At 37.5% G+C, this 24,673-nt stretch overlaps 1 protein-coding gene across 3 annotated transcripts in view; it reads right to left on the reverse strand.

Annotated features, from left to right (window-relative positions):
• The window catches only part of tspan4a (tetraspanin 4a), a 185,236-nt gene that overhangs the window by 131,737 nt on the left and 28,826 nt on the right, over nt 1–24,673 (reverse strand). The window contains exons 1-2 of one of the 3 annotated variants that reach the window (XM_041986302.1): nt 4,853–4,958; nt 2,667–2,746 (exon numbers count right to left, since the gene is read on the reverse strand). In XM_041986302.1, the coding sequence (XP_041842236.1) occupies nt 2,667–2,746; nt 4,853–4,904 (132 nt within the window). In that variant the 5' untranslated portion in view covers nt 4,905–4,958. Of the gene's footprint in view, nt 1–2,666; nt 3,160–4,852; nt 4,959–24,673 lie in introns of those variants that run through there. The other 2 variants (XM_041986311.1, XM_041986293.1) reach the window with 2 other exon arrangements.

Consider the following 24,673-nt stretch of genomic DNA (forward strand, 5'->3'; position numbering starts at 1 on the left):
CATATTAACTTGGAAAGAAACACAGCAAAGTGTCTTGTGTCAATCTAAAACCTTGTTATACTCACTTGACCTAAACACACCACTAAGAGACACTTCTTTGATAGTTTTAAAATCTCTGCCCTCATGGCACCAGTGGAATCAAATAGGTATTTTTAAGATATTAAAAGTTTGAATAAATAGTGGTGAGGTAGCTTCATTTTAGGTCATAAGAGGTTAAAGAACTGTATCTCCCTCTAAATTTATCAAAAATAAAATGTCAGCAGCTGTAGGAACAAACTACAAATATTTTATTCTTGCAGGTCAAGAGAAATTGATTTTATTTGCCCTACAAAAAGAAAAACTACACACTTTAGTGTACATCCTTTATATAATACCTGAATATATAATATAATACCTTTATATAATACCTGAACACGGTAGAAGAAGATACACAATTGTGGACACAAGTCTGTCTTCTTCAAAATGAAGCGCGGTGGGAAAAGATAAGTTGGATCGAAAGTAAAGCAAAGAAAAGCACCACTGCCATACCATTTAAGCTTATGGCCTCAGGGTCATCATAATCACATAACAGGCAAATAATGACAAAGTTGTTTTTTTTATTCTACAAGAGGAGAAATGAAGGAGAGACAGGAAGCATATGTTATTAATACTGTATAGTACAAAGACTAGGGATCAAAGGAGCTGAATTTTTTATACTGAAAGCATAGTTTGGAGTGTTTCCTTAACATCTATAATATATTAGCAGAATGATATGCATAGACTTTGTGCTCTCACACAGCATGTGGAGTCATATCGTTCCTTTACCTTTTCAACAAAGTCATTTTCATTTTAAGTATAATAATTTAGGGTGTCACTGCACAACATTAGCTTTTGTGATTGATGGCTTTCTCAGAGTGTGCCGTTTGTCACTTTCTAAAATAGTTGTCGATGCGTATCTGCAACATAACAAATTGCTGCACACTGACTGCTCTTGGCAGACAGATTGGTTCTTCTCCTGAATATTTTTGCTGTTGGAGTGGCTAACTTACAGTGTTTGGCTCTTACAAAGATAATTCTACTTCAGTAGCTTTACTTTGAGAAAAAAAGTAACTCTATAATGCACTACTTTATATAATTTATTCTTTAGTGTTTCATGTATTTGTTTTTAGTAAAGTCCTTGATTATTTCAGCAGGGACATATTAGACCTTATTCAGCGAAATTTATATCGCTATAATGACACATTGTGTGCTTGACAGGCTTTTGTTTCACAAGACTGTTACAGCACTTCTACACCTCTACTGCCTTGGTTTGATTAAGGTAGTGTTATTTTTTAATACATTAATTCCTCTGAAAATGTTGTGTCAGTTTTTTTTAACAGTTATAGTGCAGGTGCAAGAAATCTCACCAATAAAAATAACCAATATGAGACTTGATACTGAGAGTATCGTCATCATTTTCCCTGCAGGATTTATTTTTTGTGTTGCTCTGAAAGTAAAACTAAAAGTCAAACGTATTATGTCAGGTCTGTGATCTTATGATCTTACTGTCAGGAAATCTTGGAAATCAAGAGTTTGAATAAGACCTGTAAACGATGGGTGTGGATGAACCTTCCAATATTTAGTTGCATCCACTTTGGCACAGATTGATGTCTGGTTTAACATTGGAGCCCTTCTCCTCTAACATGGGGGATCATTACAAAGATGACTTCTCAAGAATATAGGGCTATAGCTCTTTGTGATCATTATTTAGCACCGGCAGCAACACTCACACACAATGCGCTAATAGCAAACACCATCACCCCTTTTTGACAACAGTTATAGCTGATAGCAGGCGTGCAGGTGAAGAGGTCCCTCATTCCTTGAGGGAGATTGCATTGTAGTTGCTAGATTACATTTCACCATCCAAGGCCTCATTTCATTGTATTTCCGATAAGAACAGACACTTGACAAATCAAGCAATTCCCGACAAGTAACTACAGAGGCTAGATTCCCTTCACAACGCTGTCAAGTTACGACAGATTACACAGTGGGAGTCTGTGGCAAAGAAAACACAAGCTAAGGATCTTTAAACGTGAAGTGCAGCAAGGGAGCACGACAGGCGTCACAGTGCAAATGAAAGTGATCTGTTGTGGGGCTATCAGAGTGAGACTGACAGAGGAAGACACACTGGAGTTTCGACGTCCCCACAGCCAACAGATACTATCAGCCAGATAGAGCAGACTGACAGCAGATGCTTTGATGGACTGTGAAGTGCTCTTGTGCTCGGAGGAGGATATAGCAGCAGTAGGTAAATAACTCCAGCACAATTGCAACACTGTGATTAAAGTCTGCACACAATGCAGGCTCCCAATATGCCACAGCTTAACACAGAAAACAATGCAGTGTACACCCACACTGAAACTAGTGTATTGGGAACAGAAAAAGAATCACTCACCCACACAATAGGCTTTGTACAACATGATCTACATGCACGATCTTTCTCTTTCTCACATCAGCCCTCCTCACTCGTCTATCATCACTGTGATTGCATTGACACATAAAAAAGAGCTCCGTTCAAACAAGACAGGAGAAATCAGAGAACCAAAGAAAGAAAAATGTTGAAGTCAACAAAGTAAAGCGTCACTTTCTGCCAACAAATGCCTCCCAAAACTCATCCACATGCACAAAAAAGATGATTAAGAACTTACCCAGAAAAGGAGGTTGAAGAAGACCATTCCATATCGCAGGGCCATCATGCAACCCTCGGCCATCCTGCAACGCCGCAGTTCTAGAAGGAATATGAAGGAAAGGTCCAGGTAAAACACCACATACTTCTTCCCCTGGGCGTAGCGCCCCTTGGAATTCTGCGGCCCCTTCGTCGTATGGAAGCCAAACGCAAAAGGTGGTCGCTTATACTCAAACTCCCCGCTGAAACGGTGAAACCCGGAGGTGAATGGTGGTGTGTCAGGTTTGCTGTCCAGAGATGGACTGCGTCGATACGGAGTCTCGTCTGTGCTTGAGCGTCTCATTGTGGAAGTTAAATGAGCCTTCAAAAGTCTTTAATAGTCACTCTGTGCACTTCAGTCTTAAATAAAGTCCACAATCGGGCACGGGGAGTTATTCCATCAGGGATTGGCAGATGGATTTCCACAATGTTTCGAATATTAGTTTAACCTCAAATAATTAAGACCCCCCTAACAAACTGTGGTCACACTTTATCTGAGTTGGAGATAATGTGCTGCTATTCACTTGAATTGAGTTCTTCTCTTTAATCTTATGGTGCCATTATATTCAACAAGAGACTTTGCATAATCCTGGCACAATACTTGTATAATTCTGTGTATTTAGGACATAGTCCTGCCATACACAAATACATCTGCACATCCCTGTTTCCCTTTGTATAATCCCTAAACCACAGATGTCTATGCGATAAGCTTGGTTGTAGTTTCATCTCATAACAGTTCAATCAGGCAAATGACTGGAAAGCTTAACCGCTCCAGCTGCTTGGAGGTGACAAAATTATGCAAATGTGTCCTACCTGGTCTCATGAGAAGTTCCTGATCAGGTGCACCTTGGCCAGCAAGTACCAGCACCCTTGCTTTGGCTAAATGAATTTCTTTTACTCAGTAACAGATGACACATCCACTGAGAAAACAACGCTGAGCTGTGGTCTTAGTTTGAGTGTTCAGCATGTGGTTGTGGCTGTTGATGTGCTTTTGCTGACATGCAAAAAGAAAGAACTCAAATAGACAAGGAGATGAGAGGTAAAGATGGAGTTATGGATGTGAGAAGAAGATTGGAAAGACAAATAAATAATGAATGAAGCTTCTGACTGGACCGATCTTTGGCTTCTTGGAGTAGTATTCCCATGGAATCACTGCCTTGCCTAATTACTTCTTCCTGCAGGATGCGTCCTCCCTAACTTGTCCCCTTTGCCTTAGAAAAGGGTTTTAAGGGTTACTATGTGTCTCTTTACAGCCTATTCTTCACACACCTGGCAATTTACACTCTTTAACTCTTTTTTTCTACTACTGTGATCCTCTCTGCTTTCCCCCTCTATGCTGACGGCGGTTCATTCATTTCCAGATTCTCATCAGTAAGGCAAAGTGTGCAGTGTCGCCTCCTCTTGTGTCTCTCTCTCTCCTCCGCTACAGCGTTTCTTTCCTCTTCTCTAGGTTGGCAAAGAGATCAGGGTGTCCATCAGGGTCATGGCAATGCAGCGAGAGAAAAAGGAGCAAGAAGACAGTTTCCTCAGAGAAGCAAAGAAAGACTGCAGTGTTTGAGCAGTAGTCCAGCCTCGCTGCCTAAAGCTCCCTCTTTTCTCTTCACAACCTCTCTCTCTGTTCCTCCCCCTTCTCTTTTCTTTCCTCCACTCTCTCACAAGTGCCGATGCTCTCTCCACCACACACACACTTCAAACACCCCATCCCTCTCCGGTCACTGTCCCCAGAACCTGCCAGAGCGAAAGCCAAGCAAGGCAGGCATTCATATTCTGGCCACACCCCACCAGGGCGCAACAACCAATCAGTGTTTAGCAGCTCCATCTTCCCTCATGCACACTCCACCATCTACCACATAACACATACACAATGTATGTGCAAGCACAGATGCACGCACACAAAACCTAGTGTGCTGTTAACATACCAGGTTTTGTGTGTGTGCTTGTACTTGGAGTAGTGTGTCGTCCTCCTCTCCCCTCTGCCTCCTGCCCAGAACTCATTCCACATGCAGAGGTTGTTCTTGTGCGCAACCCTGGCTGCTCTCTGCGTGCTTGGCTTCAGTCATGTCCCTCTTTCACTCTCTCTCTCTCTCTCTCCCTCTGGACCTGAACTTGGGTCACACAATATCTGTGAATCAGCACACAGCGCAGATTCTCACTCTACAAGCAGCTCACCTGAAATACATCCCTGCGTGGACATATGGGAGGCGTGCACTGCCGCTGACATTCACACAAAATCACTGCATGCGTTCCAAAGCCCTGTCGCCATCTGGGTCACTGGTTTTATGAGTCCACAGGCATATATGAAAGCTGCAGAGGGAATAGACTATATTACTGGCTGCATCAAGTATTTAAAGGATCTCTGTTTTGTCTCCTCCAATCACTTTTATCAGACTGTAAAGTCAGTGGTAGCACAGAAGCCTCAGTGTGACTTACTATCTAAAAGACATGAAAAGAGCATGCAAGACTGTTGGGTTGTAGGTGTTTTCTTTGAGAATTTTTTGAGAAAATCCAAATGAAGACAGACTTTGACTTTCACTGATTAGACTATAAAAACAATAAAAACAAAACCAGCTACCCTTGTTGAGTTTAACTTTATTAAACACAACAAATGGATACGCTGAAGATGTTTAGAAATTCCTCTAGTAACTCTACAGTGATTTGTCAAAGAAATGAGAGATTCTGTGTGACAGGGGTGTGCAGTGCAAAGGGACCATCTGCTTCTACATCTGGCACTCTTAACTCAAACAAACTACACCCATTCTCAAACTCAACCTTCATTCTGATTTCAATCACATATCAGTAAAGTCCTCTGACTGTATCTTACAGCTGCAATTCTTTTGATAAAAAGTAACCAGTTACTACGTAAACATATAGAAACTTGACCATTCAACTGAGACAGCTCTGATGTTGGTTTGAAGCCAGAATCTAACTTTAAAACAGTTCTTGTCATGAGCCACAATACTGCCAGCCAAGAAAACTGGTGTTTGAGCAGCACCAAACCACTGCTGGTTTAGAACTGAGAGTTGCTAGACATCAGGGATCGTGGTGGCGTCATGGTGACAAACCGGACCAAATAAAACTTTGTGACTTGCATGTTAAAATAACAATTATTATTAGACGTATGTTTGGGAAGGTGAATGTATGTATATATGAATATTTGTATATGTGTATGTGTGTTTATAAGAGTATACATGTGTACATTCTTCTTCTTATTATTATTATTATTATTATTATTATTATTATTATTATTATTATTATTATTATTATTATTATTAATAATAATAATAACAATCTCCAGGGTGTGGTGCGTGGTAGCAATTGGGGGTGCGCTGTGGGTCTCTGGCTGCTGTAACTTTGGGCTCTGGGCTTGGAGGGCCTGGATTGTTCTGCCCTGGGAGTCATGGGAAACAGGGGTGCCTACTGCCGCACAAGGAGCGGTTCATCTTCCAGGGGGAGGTTCCCTTTTCCCCGGTCTTGCCACTCCTCACAACCCTCCTTCCCCTGCTCTTGCATTTACATCCACATACTTAAGGCTTTAGGGAGCATGCATGTTGCATGGGGTGTGGTGGAGGGGCCTCAGTGGCTGCTTCTCCTGCACCCTGGGGTGGCTTGCTTCTCAGTTTTAATCACACTTAGTCATCTTTACATAAAAACAAGGACACTACAAAATACATACACACACACAAGGCTTTGAGGGGTGAGCTGCGTGGTATATGGCGTGTCTGGGTGTCTGTTTTAAACACTGGTGAAGTGCTCTGCCTCCATCTGTCTGGACGCATTGCCGTTCCTGCTGTGGGCTGTCTCAGTTCTGTTCTCTGTGATGACTGCTGGTTGCTCGGGGCTTGGGGCCCTCTTGGTCTGCCTCTGAGCCTTGGAGGGAGGGCACAGTTGTCTTTGCATGATCAATCAACAAATCTCACCCCTAATGTTAAGCACACACACCTACAAACACAACCACACTTCTGGACACAGAAACATACACACATGCAGACACACACCCACACACATATACTAGTTGCTGTTGTATTCGTTGCTTTTCATGGTTTTTACAGTTTTTCCTGTCACAGGTCCCCCTATAGATCATCTGTTGTGTTCTCTTAGAAAACTTTAGGATGTTTACTGTTTCTTCACAGGTGTAGCAGCTGTTTAGTTTAGCTCTGTTTAACTTTGATTGCAGTTGTTGTGGTTTGTTTTTTACCTTTTGTTTTGTTCTCCTGTTTTCTGTCTTTTCTCTTCCTATTTCTCTTCTATTCACCTTTTCCTTTAGCTGTTTCTCTGGTCCAGCGGTTATAAGCAAAAACATATTTTAGAAATATAACAAAGAATAACATTAAGATACAAGGGGTGCCCCATATCCAAAAGGCTCAGGATAAATGCCAGGATAAATTTGTTTGGCCCAATATGGCAACCAGACCATCATTCTGCTGTAGCGAATGACAGAACCCAGGGACCCCACCATCATGGTTTAAATAAATAAATAAATAAATAAAAATGGTCCAGTGTAGAATCTAGTTAGCTCTAATGTAAGAGAGAACAATTAAAAACGCAGCTTCAGTGTTGATGTTGTTGTGATGTTAAGGCAGCAAAGTAAACTTACAAGATCATTGTTCCTCTGTTTCCCCTGCAAATTAATATTTTTATATCACCAAACCCTGATCAAGAGGGCTATGCTGTCTGTAGCAGAGTGGCATTCATATACGCTGTTTACAACTGTGTTTATTTACATTGGTTCAGTGTTTAATATCACCAGCTGCTGTTAATGAATCTCACTTGAAATACCATGTATAACATCTCATTTATATTGGCATTAAAAGAAATTTATTTAGCTTCAGAGCTTAGAAAAGCTGGCACTGCAAAGAGTGTTCACAACTGATGAATGTCACTTGGAAAAGCTTCTCCAAGGACAGACTAAATTAATACATTGGTTTCAGGAAAAATAAAATATGCTAAAAAGAGCTGGCAATCCATCTCCAGAGACTAGTCTCATGACAAAACATTAAAAAAAAATAAATAAAATGATTCTTTAGGCAATACATGTTATTGCTACAGTCTGTCTCTTTATGTTTTTGGGATACACGCCTTTTTAGAAACAGAGTACGAAGGTGTTTTGATTGATTTACTGATTTCACCTGCAATACAAAGTAACTGAAATATACACATGATCATTTTTTACACTCTGGTGTTATTTGATGGAGCATTTTTAAGTGCTTTATATCCCTAGAATACGGTGGCCGGGAAGTGCACATTTCACAGTACAAATTTACATTGACGCGAAACACTTTTACAAGTTTACCAAAACACTTTTCAAATTTACCAAAATACTTTTAAAAGATATGACCCTGTTTACACCCTCCCCTACCTCACAATATCACTTCCGGGTCATACCTTTGTAAAAGTGTTTCAGTAAACTTGTAAAAGTGTTTTGCGTCAATGTAAATTTGTACCGCGAAATGTAAACATGTTTCACTGGATGTAAATTTATTTTGTATTTCCGGCCACCATACTAGAATATGTACAATAGAAACAAAAACGTTATGGATCACTGAAAGTCTTAAAAAAAATGCTAATTCAAATTCAGACAAAAACAATTAATCAAAACACTTATAAATGCAGAAAAGTTATTTCAACTATATATATATATTTTTGTTTATTAGTTTGTTTCTGAACCTATTTTTGTGTACAGAGTGCATGTTTATTGTGTAAGTACTGTACAGTAAGTTCACAACAGCTCCCTCACCTGAGTATTTCCTCTGTGCCTTTGACTTCAGATGTGCAGAAAAAACAGGGAACTATGGTAAGACTTATCAAACCTACACTACTGTAAACTAGGCTAATAACTACTGATTTTGTGCTAAAAACAAACAAGAAACTATGCTAAGCCTGCTGAAGATCTGTGGTAAAAATGAGTAATTTTCTGTGCTAAAACTACTGACTAACGGTGGTAAAATAAAAAAAAAACTATCTAAAACACACTATAAACTGCAGAAAAAAATATTCTCTCCATCTCTCTCGCCTTTTCTCAATTTCTGTTAGGCAACACTGAACGCTCCTACTCTCCCACGACTTCTTGGTGCCACTGTGTGTTTATGACCGCTGTGCATCACACGTAGCATAAAGTGATAACGTCATTGACTCGTAGTGATGTCTTGAAAGGTGAGAGTCTTAGCTTTCAGCTAAAAACAACAATTGTTGTTCTAGCTGTTATTGTTTTATTTTAGAGCAGTTTAATTGAAATTATGCTAATCGCAAACTTCCGGATGCTCCGTTTTTAAAGGGTTAAATTAACTTAGCATCGGAATAAAGTCTCAAAGCAATCTATGAAACTGCCACAAGAGGACTGTTATAAACAAAGTCTGTATTTGGAGGTCAGTTGCAGGATTATCAAGCTGTAGCCCTGAGTATGAATCTTGCAGCTGTGTTCTGTATAACTTTAAATATCTTATTCCTCCAACCGCTGTTTCATCATTGATGGCAAAAATGTTTGGGTCATAACCCAACTGCGCATTTATTTATTTATTTTTATTTTTTTTTTTTTGGCCCAAATCTGGCCTTGACTTAGAGCATTGACTAAATGTGAGTGTGGCTGCCAAAACCCAAACACGTGATCACCATATGTGGCCCACGAGGTGGGCTTTTTTGTATCAGGACTACTTCTGGCCCACAAAATTCTTGCTGCATCTGGACCACAAGTGGCCTGCAGGAGACTTGCCACGATTCAAGCCAGGGTGGCGACTGACATATGGTCCACACAACGTGCCAGTGCCGTAACTGAGCCATAAGTGCAAAAAGCAGCCCAGATTCGGCCCAAACATGCTTATCTGGGATTGGATTTACGTTAGAACTTACTGGCTTGCATTAAAACAAACAGCAATTATATACAGATTTTTTTGTTTTAAAAAGTATTTTATGAACAAATCTCATGCTGAAATACATGTCTTTCAGTTAAAAACAGCAAATGAAAATATAGAATTTTTATCAAGCTGCACAAATACAAATTCTTTTGTTTTGTTACTTTGGGCGAGATGCCTACCTCTCCCTGCAACAGTATAGCTGACAGCAAAAGCACATTTGGCCTTGCTGAAACAGTCTTGATCACAAAAGCTTGTATTTTGTGGTACTGATACCTTAGTAAGGACAACTGTATACAGGCCAACCCAAACCTTACTCTGAAGCCGAAACCTACTGCACAAGAACTGAGAACTTTGTTCTTGTGCTCAGAGTAGTAAGACCAAAATGATGTTGTTGTGTTCTCACAGCCCTCTTTTGGGATTTTTTTAAGCTTGTTTTCAAAACATCATCTGTGCGGACGTTTTTTCTCATGTGGTGTCTGAGAACAATTGTTTGATTGGTCAGAAATTTGAAGGGGTGTGGTTAATGCAGAAAAGCAGAGAAGCCAAAAGTTGTAATTTTAGCTTTCCTGCTCATGTGAAAGATTCAACATGGTTGAATGAATAGTTTTAACAAACAGCTGGCCAAGGTGGGGAGGAAGTACGAAAATCTATACACCACATGGAAGGTACATAAAGACACGGACACCACCTGCACAAATCCCTGCTCCACCATAGACAAAGCTTCTTATGAAGTATGAAATAACCAGGCAAGAACTAACTTTATTTGTGCCACCTTAAGAAAAAATAAAAATTCTCTCTTCTATGTATGTAACAAACTTAACTCCAACCAGGACTCCAGATATTGTTTGACTTTTTAGGATCGAGCTTTGGTCCCCCATAAGGTCTACTAGTCCTGGCAAGCTTAGAAATAGGCTTTGATGATGTAACAAAAGCAAGAATACACACAGGTTAACAAGATAAAAATCAGTGCTTTGTTATTTCAGTTGGTATGATGTCTTATGTGGCCACCCTTCAAGCACTGACAAAAAATGTGGCAAAGAAGTTGTCATAAGATTCGTTGTCCCAGATCAAATCAAATCACTTTCAAATATGCAATTTTTTAAATATATTACAATTTACTGATGGGTCCTGATGTTTGATGCTTCCCTGCATTCAAACAGATGTTTAAGCTTTAAAGAAAAATGACAGTCCTAAAAGACAACAGAATAATCCTTGGTTAGATATGGTTTCACAATTAGATATATGCTGTAGTGCCACTCGGGAGGCAGTGTATAAAGAAGTTATTTGTGGAATTGCAGTGTTTTATATTCACAGTGGTGGATGGGGCTTCTTTGATCTTTCACCCATCTGTCATGATAAATGATTTTGAATTGATATCGATGCTACATGTCAACAATAATACTGATAAATGAGTGGAAATCAACACACAGGAAGGAAAGCAGAGCAGAGTAAGAAGCAGAAACTGTGAACAGCTAATGCACTAGCTTGTTGTTAACTCCAGAGAATTACCTGCTTTATTCTCACAAGTCCCTTTGTAAGATTTTCTGGACTTAATACCGGGGAGTTGGCAGAGTAACTTGAAAGAGTCCTTCATGTTTTTACATGCAGCCCCTCCGGAAAATGTTCATAACATTTCAGGGGCTGCAGTGCATGTGTAAAAATTACTTTTATGCCTCCCTTTTGCACAGTGTTGCGATTTACCATTAGTCATTAATCAGCCGATTTTAAACCCACTCCACTCTCGGGGTTGTGAGAAATGGTCCCTGCAAAGGCTAATTATTTATGTAATTTTATATAGAAATAACTGTAGAATAACGTGTCTAAAAGTACATATTTGAATATTGTACCTAAGGGGGGAGGGAGGGGGAGGGGGTTGCAAAGGAGTTCACAGTGGATAGTTCCTGTGGAGCTATCCACTTTAGAAGATCCACAGGATCTTGTATTAGGTAACCAGACTAATTGAAATGATGACCAAGTACTTTTTTAGTAGCTTTATGTAGCTTGTGTGTCTTACACACTGTTCCTGTTAGCTGCTTTTTGATCAGAATAACTTTTCCCTAGTTCTTATAACTAATGGATGAAAGTAGCTTGTCTTCTTTGTGTCTGCACTGCTGGAGCTAATGACTATTGTAGTTTGTAGAACTGTTAGCTCTTTCCTAACAATACACTCTCATCACAAGAGAAACTATCAATCTAGACCAGGGATGTAAAGCTCCAGTCCTCGAGCACCTCTATTCTGCAGGTTTTAGATGTTTTCCTGCTCCAACATACCTGATTCAAATCAAATGGCTATTCCAACTTGTTGTCAAGTTCTAAACAATAACCCATTGATTTCAGTCAGGTGTGTTGAAGCAGAGAAATATTTATAACCTGCAGGACAGCAGCCCTCCAGGACTGGAATTTAACATCTCTGGTCTAGACTGTGTAAATGTAAAGATTTTCTAATTGACAAAACACATAACTGGTGTGGTCACTAATCCCTGCATAAACATTGATAAAACACTGAATTGAACAAGACATCCAGGAACTATTGATCTTATATGCAAAGGACTAAACACACAGCCCAGTCTCTCAGTAAAGTGAAATAGTCCCAAAAACTAACTGTATTGATTTATGTCCCCAGACATGATTTTCACTTCACTTCATTTTCATTTTCACTTGAACACTACCAAGCAGGGTTTGAATTACAGGAGAGCTAAGGGGACCCCCCTTTATAACCATAGTGGTCTAACTTTCTTCACTTGTTTCTTGTCAGTTGTCCTCAGTGTATTTACGCCCGTTGGTTTCAGTTCCTTCTTGCCATTTTATTGTTATGTATCGTCCCATCTCCCTAGTCTTCATCATTGTTAATCTTGACTTTTTGTTATTATGACCTTGACTTCTGCACCAATCTGCTTCCTGCCTCGTTACCCTGCCTTTGAGTCTTTAAATCCATGCACCATCACATTGGGTCAGTGTTTCCCCTAGGTAGTCAGTGTTTGCAGTGTTCCGGTTACTGTCACAACGCTGTTGGCGTCCTTCTCAGAAGAAAAGTTTGGAAAAATAGTTACTTTTTTCCCTCTCTAATAACTGATTTTGGATTAAGGAACTGGAACGGATTGACACAGACTACTGGTTTTGACCACTGTTTGGACTGAGAAAACCGATCAGTCCAGACATTTGACAGCTCGTGGAGCCGGCTGTTGCAAGTGACAGCGCACAGCTCGGTTGACAGCTAGCGGCACAACAATGGGGCCGAAGAAAGTTCCCTCAACAGAGGAGATAGAGGACATAAAGAAATCCCTGGACTTTCTGTCTGGGGAAGTCTCTACTGTCAGGATCCAACAAAGGAACATCCTGGACCTGGTGGAAGAGGTTAAAACTCTGCGACTGCAGAACATAGAAAAGGAGAAGCGGATCATCTACCTCGAGAATCGAGTGACAGACCTGGAGCAATACACCCGTATAAATGAAATCATTGTGACCGGGCTGCCGATCAAACCTCGGTCATATGCAGGAGCAGTGTCGGGGGAAGAGGGAGAGAACCAGAGCAAGAAGAACGCGAACTCTGTAGAGCAACAAGTGATGGCATTCCTTCAATCCAAAGGGATTGAGGTAAGCGACAAAAACATCGACGCATGTCACCCTCTCCCACGGAATAACAACACGGGAAAATCAGCCGTAATAATTCATTTTGCAAATAAAAAGCATAAAATGGATCTGTTAAGACAAGGGCGCAAACTTAAGGGATCGGATGTCTATCTGAATGAACATTTGACTAAAAAGAATGCAGATATAGCCAGAAAGGCAAGACTATTGAGGAAGCAAGGAAAAATACAGAACACTTGGACACAAAACTGCAAAGTATTTATTAAACTGAATGGTACTCCTGAAGAGGACAAGGTCCTGGTTATCTGTGACATTGGGGAATTGGACAAGTTCTGATGGAAGCACACGAGTAGCTAAATGGAGAGAGGCGGGAACTGAATACAACTAACAATCATGACAAAGCATCTGGCTAAAGAACTGGACACTTTTACTTACACTGAATATAAAACACAAGATATGGAAAATAATATTGATCCGGAAAACAACTTGCTCACCAATATCATTACCAATTGCAACTATTATACAGAAAATAAATACAATGCAGAAATCAAAGCTAAGCACAAAATATCAATTATTCACTTTAACAGCAGAAGTCTATATGCCAACTTCCACAAAATTAAAGACTATCTTAGCCAGTTCAGTACTCCATTCAGCATTATAACTGTCACAGAAACTTGGATTAAGAATGAAACAGGATCAGAAGATTTTGAACTAGATGGTTACGAATTTAATTATATAAATAGGAGAAACCAAAATGGAGGAGGAGTGGCAATATATGTGGAAAATGGTTTAAAATATAAAGTTATTGAAAATATGACTGAAGCTGTGGATGAATTACTTGAGTGTATAACAATAGAAATCTGTCTGGAAAAAATGAAGAATATATTGGTCAGCTGTATATATAGATCACCTGGTTCAAATATTGATGTATTCAAGGATTGGATGGAAAGCATGTTTACAAAAGCAATAATACAAAAAGTACTGTACATTTGTGGTGATCTTAACATTGATCTGTTGAATCCAAGGAAACATAAAGGGACGGAAGATTTTATAAACTTGATGTTTAGCATAGGGTTGTATCCAACAATCACCAAACCAAGCAGGATCACATCCCACTGTGCAACTCTAATAGACAACATATTTACAAACATACTGGAAAACAATACAGAAAGCGGACTTTTTCTAACAGACATCAGTGACCATTTACCTGTTTTTGCCTTGCATGATTATAACTGCAGAAAGAAAGAGAATGTTAATAAATGTAGATATTTTAGATTAAAAACTGAAGAAGCCATGATTGCATTAAAAAATGATTTATCATTACAGAACTGGGATATCATCTATGAAGAAAAAGATACCAATAAAGCATATGAGAAGTTTTTAGAAATATTTAAATTGTTATATAATAAAAATTGTCCTGTAAAAACATGTAGGTATACAGATAGACATAAAAACAGTCCGTGGATCACAAAGGGGCTGCAAAAAGCATGTAAGAAGAAAAACAAGTTATATAGGATATTTCTAAAAAAGAGGACATTAGAAGCTGAAGAAAAATATAAGAAATATAAAAATAAACTAACTAATATCAAGAAGAATTGTAAGAAAGAATATTATGATAAACTATTAGAAAAAAATAAAAATAACATTAAAGGTTTATGGAATATTCTAAATGGCATTGTGAGAAGAAGTTCCAAAAATATAAATTACCCAGAATACTACACTGTTGAGGACAGGACTATTCATAATATGGTTGATGTGGCGAATGGTTTTAACCATTTTTTTGTAACGGTGGGATCAGAATTAGCCAAAAAAATAAAGGAACCAGATTCAGTTGAAATGGGAGATGTAGAGTATATGGTGGAGAAAAATCCAAGTACAATTTTTTTGGAAGCACTTGATGAAAGAGAAATAATTAAAATAGTAGGAAATTGTAAAAATAAAACCTCAACAGACTGGAACGATATTGATATGACAACAGTGAAGACTGTAATTAATGAAATTGTAAAACCATTCACCTACATCTGTAACTTGTCTCTTCAATCAGGTACATTTCCCAATTCAATGAAACTGGCTAAAGTAATTCCATTGTTTAAAAATGGAGATAAACATCATTTTACCAATTACAGACCTGTTTCTCTTCTCCCGCAATTTGCCAAGATTCTTGAAAAACTATTTGCAGAGAGACTGAATAAATTCATAGAAAAACATAACTTACTTTCAGAAACCCAGTATGGATTTAGAAAGGACAGATCAACATCACTGGCACTGATGGAATTAACTGAAGAAATCACTGACTGTATTGATAATAAAAAAATAGCTGTGGGAGTATTTTTAGATCTCAAGAAGGCCTTCGATACCATAGATCACAACATATTGTTAAGTAAACTGGAGAGGTATGGGATAAGGGGGGTGGGGCTGAGATGGGTAATGAGCTATTTAAAGGACAGGAAACAGTTTGTTCAACTTGGGGATCATAAATCAAAGTGTATGGATATCACATGTGGGGTGCCGCAGGGGTCAGTGTTGGGTCCAAAACTATTCATCATCTACATCAATGATATATGTAAAGTATCAGAGTTACTTAAAGTTATTTTATTTGCAGATGACACAAGTGTTTTTCATTCTGGGGATAATTTGCAGCAGATTTTGGGGGAGATGACAAAAGAAATAAACAAATTGAAACTGTGGTTTGATAAAAATAAATTATCCTTAAATTTGAGTAAAACAAAGATTATAATATTCGGACATAAATTTATTGATTCACATGTAGAACTCATAATTGACAATATGAAAATAGAAAAAGTAAATGAAATTAAATTTCTTGGTGTACTTCTGGACCACAAAATCTGCTAGAAGCCACATGTAAGCCACATAAGAACAAAACTAGCAAAATGCACTGCAATATTTAGGAAAAGTAGTCACATGTTGGATCAGAAATCATTGCATATTCTCTATTCTTCATTGTTTTTACCATATTTGACATACTGTGTGGAAGTCTGGGGAAATACCTATAAAAGCACCCTACAGCCGATATGCACAATGCAAAAAAGAGCAATAAGGGCAATAAACAAAACAGGATTTAGGGAACATACTAACCAACTTTTTATTAGATCACATGCAATGAAATTTATGGATTTGATTAAATTTAAAACTACTCAAATAATGTATAAAGCAAGGAATAGATTATTACCAAGAAACATTCTGGACAGATTCACCGATAGGGAAGGGGGTTACAATCTAAGGGGAGATCTAAATTTTAAAAAACATAAAGTAAGAACAACACTGAAAAGTATGTGCATATCAAACTGTGGGGTGAATTTTTGGAATAGCTTGGATGATAGGTTAAAACAGAGCCTAAACATAAATATATTTAAAAAAAGGTATAAGGAATTAATTCTAGTAACATACATGGAAGAGGAGGGATAAACATAGCTATACTGTATTATATATGAGGTGATATATTATTATGTGATAAACTGGTAGTCTGAATATGTATGTGTGTATACAAATATATATGGAAGAGAAATTATTTTATGTGTTATATGTCAATAAAAGTGGATGCATAGTAAAAGTTATATTGATAAGAATATTGGTAATATGTAAACATATAACGTCACAACAAAAGATGACTAGGAAGGGGTGGGAGTAACAAAAAGTGTATACTTCTTCCCACTCCTTTTTCGAACCTGTTAACATTTTGATTTGTACAAGCAATGTGTTTTGGTTTTCTAAAGAATTGTTTTCTCTTGTTTTGAAACATATTTTTATTTTATATTTTTTATTTTTTGTTCGAAATAAATTTGTTCATTCATTCATTCATTAATTGCTGTGCAATGCTTTTATTAATATACACGTCATACATCCACCAGGAGAGTGTCAACTAAGAGAATTTAAACCATAAGCACTTAAAAAATGTCAGAAACATGCTAACAGGGCTAACCATTGACTGGTAACAACATCGGCTCAGTGTTCTTACTGCAAACTACATACCCTTAAAGGTATGTATTGTTGTTATGGGAGTTACCTGAGTGAGTCCTCTGGACTTTTGATGGCTACAGACACTCATCACTAATCCCTGATCCAGCAGTGTGTTTATAGCTGAGGTTCAACAAAGTGCAAAATCTGCTAAATATACATCTATCAGCTATCATAACTGTGCTAACTTAATATTATATTTGCGAGATATGATCTATATTCTTCAATCATTCATCATATCATAGAATGTGATTTAACATGATCAAATAAAATTACGTATTTACAGTATACAGAATAATGCTGGTATTATGTAGATGTCAGTTATGCTTCTAATTGGCACAATCTTCTGTTACTCTCATTAAATATACAGACTGAGATAAATTACGTAGCAGAAACTCATTAAGCGTCTGTAAGTAGATTGTCATTAACATGCTGTGACGCCCCAAAGTAAAACACCTTCCTGTCATTCCTGACCCAACATCAACACAGCCTGACTCCAGATACAAATAACACACATGCACACACACCTACACACACGCAGACATACATCAGCACACAATCAAAGTAGATGCACAGCAGCACCCTGGGGGTGGCAGCAGCTTTGAAGTCCACAGCATGTACAAATACACAGATGGAAAAAAAAACACAAAGGTTTTGGCTGCAGCAATGAAATGTGGTACAAAGCATGATAAAATGAATCTGTCTTCAGACTGAAAGTTTAGAATGCAGTGTAAAATGTTGTAATCAATACAGCCATAAAGGGGAAAATGGGCTTCCTTTCCTCGTTTAATGTAGAAATATGAGTCTCCTATGAAAATCTTCAATGAATGACAGAACAGGCTAAAAGCATAACAGCAGTGTGCTCAGAGCAGCAATATGAGCACATGAAATGAGAGTGGCTTTACTCAAGACTGTCAAATTATTTAAAGCTGTTTGCCTGGTAGAATTTTAGCTTATGCAACCCAATAAAATAGTTCCAGTTCATGCTTTTAACATGATTCTATTCTGGGAAGGTGACATTTTCATACTTTATATGCATTTTTACTATTTGCATATTAATATGAGGTCATGAATCGAGGTTATAGATCAACTAAGGCTTTTCGGTATTTAAAACATGTTTTTCTTCAACAAAAATCCAGTATCATATTTTTTTTAGCAAAAGCTTAAAGTTGCTTCTTAAATTTAAAAAAAAAAAATTTATATACTGTATAGTATACATTCAATATACATATAAACAGTACATAAAGTTGAAGTGTATGTAAAGCACTTTGAATTGTCTTGTACATTAAATTTACTATACAAATAAACTTGCCTTGTTGCTTTATATAAATTTGCTATATATACATGTTGTTGATTATTCAACACTTATCACTTTTAAGTAATCCTGACTTGAGAAATTGATGGGCTCAGGTGCTGTCCGGATATGACTTTCCTGATACACAGCTGTGTGTGAGTCAGATGAGCTGTCTGAAAACACAATTTAACAGCAGCACGACACCACAGATCACTAAGGATTCAGAGGTAGGAAGATTAATCACAACAGCTCTTGTGGGAAATAAACATGTTTCATCCAACTAAGCAAAGTCATGTGGTATTTAAATTTGCACTACTGACAAACAGATACTAATAGAAAACAAAAACACTGTGCCTTTGGTGCAAACTGAAACTGGCATTGCAAAATGAGGAAAAATAAATAATCTATGAGCCCTCAATAAAATGGCTCAGTGATATAAATTAAGATATTATATTTGGAAAAAGGACTTTGTGGGGTAGAACCTTTAGTTTAGCAAACACTTTTAGTCACTTGGAGTCCTTAAGATGAATAAAACTACAACCTAGAATAGAATAATTAGCAAAATTCTGACATCTAAGTAGGTGGGATTATCTGATGTCCTGAAGATAATCGCTGAGTCCAGACAAAAAGGAGATTACACATACTTTCATGTAACATAGGAATAGATTTAAATTTAATGCAGTAATACAAATGAAAGTTGAAAGAAGACAATTAGCAGAAACAAAAGAGTTCAGGAAATATTATATTGGATAGAAATGATACTCATTAATCAGATGTCTTATCAAAAATATTTTAAAGGCAGTTTAAATCTGTTTTAAATATCATATTGTCGTGATCATGGTTTATGTGCATGTTTAATTCTTTTTCCTGTTTTGTTTTTGTAGCTCCTTTCCTTGTGTGTTCTGTGTTGCTTTCTGTTTCCTGCTCATTAGGTCACCTGGTCTGATTGCTCATGTACTCCACCTATTCCTGATTACTCCTTCAGTGTATTTAAGGCATTGGTTTAAGTTCCTCCTTTGCCAGTTCGTTGTTTTTGGAGTTGTGTTCGGAGTCTTTTTGTTTCTGTAAGTTAAGTTATTCTTTATTAAACCCTTTCACCTGCACCAGTCTGCCTCCTGCCATTTCTGCCTGCACATGGGTCCTCACATCTACAGCTCATGACACATATTCGTCTTTCAAGATCAGTTCTAATATTCACAAAATGGATTTGTTTGGAGTAGAATGAATTATCGACTGGACTGTATCTTTAAAAGTGCCTTAAGATTACTTTGTTGTGAATGGATGCTATTGAAATAAAGCTGAATTGAATTGAACTGAACTGAATTGAATTGAATTGAAATGGGTTACCAAACCAGCTACTGTAGACAAGCGTGGACCGGGACAAAAATTCAACCCTGGCATTTTCACCCAGACTGGCCACTGACATCATCAGCACATTTCATAAATATAAGCAGAAGCTCTAAGAGCAAAATTATCCCTATATCCCCATAGTAAAGAGTCCTTTGAAAAATGTCTGGATCCAGGCGGTGATCACCCCCAAAATCTAATCACTTGCACCTTATACCATACCACTGCATAGTGTGGTGTGGTATGTCATGCTATCATACCATACCACACCATATCATCATAGGGTATGGTATGATATGTTATTATAATTTCACCATCACTTTGTAAACAGCTAGCATGTTCACCACTAACTGGCACACATGGCAGACTTAATGGGTTTAATGGTGGGTGTCTTTACTCAGAACAAAACCTCAGTGATGTGAAAACAGTGCAGATTACCATTATGATCATATGTCATATATCATATATATATATATATATATATATATATATATATAGATAGATAGATAGATAGATAGATAGATAGATAGATAGATATAGATATATAGAGATATAGATATAGATATATATAAATCCTGTTTTTGCTGTTATTGTAGTTGTTTGTTTGTTTTTTTGCTGATTATACACATGTATTTTTATCCTGAAAGAGAAGTTAAATTGGTCAGGTATAAATGACCACTTCCAGTCAAACCTTTCAATAGCATAAAAGCAAAATTAGGACACCTCGTGTGCTAATTTTGCCTTTTGAGGGGGATCTTTGGTCTTGTCTTGAAGTGACAGGCTTTGTATCTAGGCAACAGTAGGCAAGGCAAGGCAAATTTGTTTGTATAGCACATTTCATGTACAAGACAATTCAAAGTGCTTTACATAAAACATAAAAACATTACAGCAAGGTGCAGGGAAAGAAAAAAAAAGAAAGAAAAACAAAGATTAAAAAAAGATAAAATTGATTACATAAAAACAGCAGATAAAAAAGCTCAGATAACTAAATAAAGTTAAGATTTCAGCGTAAAAGAACCAAATGCAGATTTGGATTTCTAAATAAAAATAAGTGAAATGCAGTAGAGAACAGGTGGGTCTTCAACCTTGATTTAAATAAACTAAGTGTTTCAGCTGATTTGAGGCTTTCTGGGAGTTTGTTCCAGACATGTGGAGCATAGAAGCTGAATGCAGCTTCTTCATGTCTGGTTTTGACTCTGGGAACTGATAAGAAACTGGCACCAGATGACCTGAGGGTTCTGGTAGGTTCATACTGGGTCAAGAGGTCTCTGATGTATTTTGGTCCTAAACCATTCAGAGCTTTATAGACCAGCAGCAGAACTTTAAATTCTATTCTCTAACGAACAGGCAGCCCGTGTAAAGACCTCAGAGCTGGACTGATGTGGTCCACTCTCTTGGTCTTAGTGAGGACTCGAGCAGCACAGTTCTGAATAAGCTGCAGGTGTCTAATTGATTTTTTAGGTAGACCTGTGAAGACACTGTTACAATAATCAAGCCGACTAAAAATGAACCCATGGACTAGTTTTTCCAGGTCCTGCTGAGACATCAGATCTTTTACCCTTGAGATATGTTCTTAAGGTGATAGTAGGCTGACTTTGTAATTCCCTTAATGTGTTTCTCAAAGTTAAGGTCTGAGTCCATTACTACACCCAGATTTCTGGCCTGATTGGTGGTTTTTAGGTGTATAGACTGAAGCTCTGTGGTGACACTTAATCGTTTCTCTTTGGCTCCAAAAACCATCACCTCAGTTTTGTTTTTGTTTAACTGGAGAAAGTTCAGACACATCCAGTCATTAATCTCCTCAATGCATTTCCCAAGAGCCTGTACAGGGCCTCGATCTCCTGGTGACATTGTAATATATATCTGTGTGTCATCTGCATAGCTATGGTAACTAATTTTGTTGTTCATTGTGACCTGTGCCAGCGGGAGCATGTAGATGTTAAACAGAAGAGGCCCCAGGATGGAACCTTGGGGAACTCCACATGTAATTCTCGTCTGCTCAGATGTAAAGTTACCTATTGACACAAAGTATTTTTTATTCTCTAAATAAGATTTAAACCAGAGTAGTGCAGTGCCAGAGAGGCCCACCCAGTTCTCCAGTCTTTTAAGTAATATATTGTGGTCAACTGTATCATATGCAGCACTGAGGTCCAGTAAGACTAAGATTGACATTTTTCCATCGTCTATGTTCAAACATATGTCATTAATGACTTTGGTCAGAGCAGTCTCAGTGCTGTGGTGCTGTCTAAAACCTGACTGGAAGACATCATGGCAGTTGTTTTGTGTTAAAAAGTTGTTTAGTTGATGAAAAACAGCTTTTTCAATTATCTTACTTAGTATGCACGACCCGTCACATGATTACATGAGTTCAACTGAATCTGTAGGGAGAGATATGACACAGATTGTGGACTTTGATTTTACCCCACAGAGTTAAAGTTACATGTTCCCTTGCCCTCCGCTGGAGTCCGTTTTGGTGAGACTGGTATAGTAATGCTAATATCACAGCAGTGCGGCTCACAGAGACATTGTATTCACATGGTACAGGAAATCAAACGCAAATTGAAAAACTCCTATCAACAAGAACTGTAATTTCACCACCAAATGGATAACATGACTATAAAACCTGAGGGAGAATAATGACTAACACATGGTGACCATAAGTTGAATGCATTAATTATACCTCTGTACATTATGATTTACAATTAATTATTCCTGTTAACAACAGATTTAATGAATGTCTCAACTCAACAGAGGGATTTTACATGGGGAAGCACAAAACAATTAAGTAACAATGAAAAGTATGTGAGCCAACCTATTACCTAACAGGCAAGTGTTTCTTGAAGAGCCTACAAATGTAATTACACAGTATGTCAGACTTTAATCCAGACAAACGTACTGTATAAGAAATGAGTTTGGATGTGGGCTTCAGAGTAGTTTTGTGTTTTCTGCACATCAAGGTAAAAGAGTGTGAAATAAGTCACTGTCTGTGTTTTGCAGCTGGTTGACTAGAAGCTGGTTGTTTTGTGACCTAAAATAGAAATTATACCCAGTAGGCTCCCCTGCTCCCAGACCTAACACACTGTGATAGGGAAACAAAGGCCATTCAGTGTTTCAAAGATAAAGCTATTATTTTCTCTAATGCACGTATTCACTGCTCAAGTTGAAACAAGTGAGTAGATTAAAGTCCAGCATAAGATTCTGTTTTGATATTATTAGATGGTTCAAAGGAGGCTTAATCAAAATATACTCATTTATCATAACTGAATGTTACACTTACAATATATATATATATATATATATATATATAAATATTATAACGTTGTTATAATTGGCTTTTTTAAAACATTTCTTGCTATGATTAATTCCCTGAGACATGGACTTCCAAAAATTATTAACTACAGTCCTCATCTATGAGGTTCCAGGTTTCTTGCATAGCAGTTTCAGCTTTGTGAGAAAGAGCCTTGTCATAAACCACATTTTCCTATTTCCAAGATCAGTTTTCAAATGGACTGAGATCCGGACAGTGTGCTGGCCATGCCATTGAGTTGATACATCTTTCTAAAAGGGGTTGTAATATTCTTTGCTCTATTGCAAGCTGAATTACCATCCAGACTGACAATTCATCATCACTTTGTTTATTGAAAGAAAAAATGTGTAGAAACATTTCTATGTCCATATGTGCATGTACTGTAGCGGTAATGACTGCCTTCTCCTTTGGGCTTTTACCTGACATCATCCCCATCAATGAAAGTGGAAATGTGCTTGTTTTCATCAGGCAGTTACCTTTATATATTTTACTGGACATCAACCAGAAAACGTGCATGCACCATCAGTTTTTCTTTTTTTATTTCTTTTGTTGAACATTTTTTATATTCAGGTATATTTCTTTGAGTTTTCTCTGCCAACACTTTGAAGTCTTCTTTGTTCACCTATATGTTTCTACAACCTTCCCATTTCCTTTTGTACTTGATCAAATTTTTAGATACAGCTGACTGGAAACATCTAACATCTTTTGCTACGTCTGTGTTGAATTACCTTCTGAAAGGATCACATAATCATTTCTATTGTTCTACCATCACATTGTCATGTACTCAGTCTAAAGAAAAAATTGTAGAAAAACAAAATTATGGAAGTTTTCAGCTATTTCTTGATTTAAAGTATGTTTTTTTAAAAAGTCTGTATATCTAGCTGACAATGTCTTATCTGCAATCTTTTTAATGAACAAGACTGGTGAGTTCAGCATTTTTGCCAAGGTAGATTTTTCATATGAGTTTCATAGATGTATTATAACAACTTTGCACATGAACGAGCCACATTGTTGCATGGTCCTTTGATACAAGGAGCTCTGCCAATTTTGTCCGTCTGTTCCCCCTGTGTATTCACTTGCAGCTGAAATTAGTCCAGAACAAAAGCCTGTTTTCTGGTGTCTAAGTGAGACTTACTATAATATGCAAAACCCAGCTTTTCTATTAAAGCAGTTGACAGTTTAATAGCCCCTACACAGTAAACCTATATGGGTGTATCATATAACGAACATGTCCTTTACTCTGCATTCAAAATGAACAATGAAACAGTGTTTGCCTTTGCCATTCCTGTTGGTCAGCGATATATTGGCTTCTCGTAGTACAATAATAATGAGAAATTACTCAAAATCATTAGAAATTTATAAACTTCTACTTGCAAGCCTGTAGAATATATAAAAAATGACACAAGCCAACTCAAAGCATAACATTACATTTATGATACTGTACATGTTCAGGCTGTCTGAAGCAAACAGGATGAGACTGGCACTGCAACAACTGTGTGTTTATTTAAATAATGCATTAACCTAATGCCACAGCTCTGTATTACAAATCAAATTGGACAAAACCAGGCTTTATTTGTGTTACTTACAAAATACCATATTCCATTTGCTAAACATTTATATTGCCAGAACAA

Source organism: Melanotaenia boesemani, chromosome 1, assembly GCF_017639745.1.
Source record: "Melanotaenia boesemani isolate fMelBoe1 chromosome 1, fMelBoe1.pri, whole genome shotgun sequence".
In the NCBI taxonomy this organism is placed as follows: Eukaryota; Metazoa; Chordata; class Actinopteri; order Atheriniformes; family Melanotaeniidae; genus Melanotaenia; species Melanotaenia boesemani.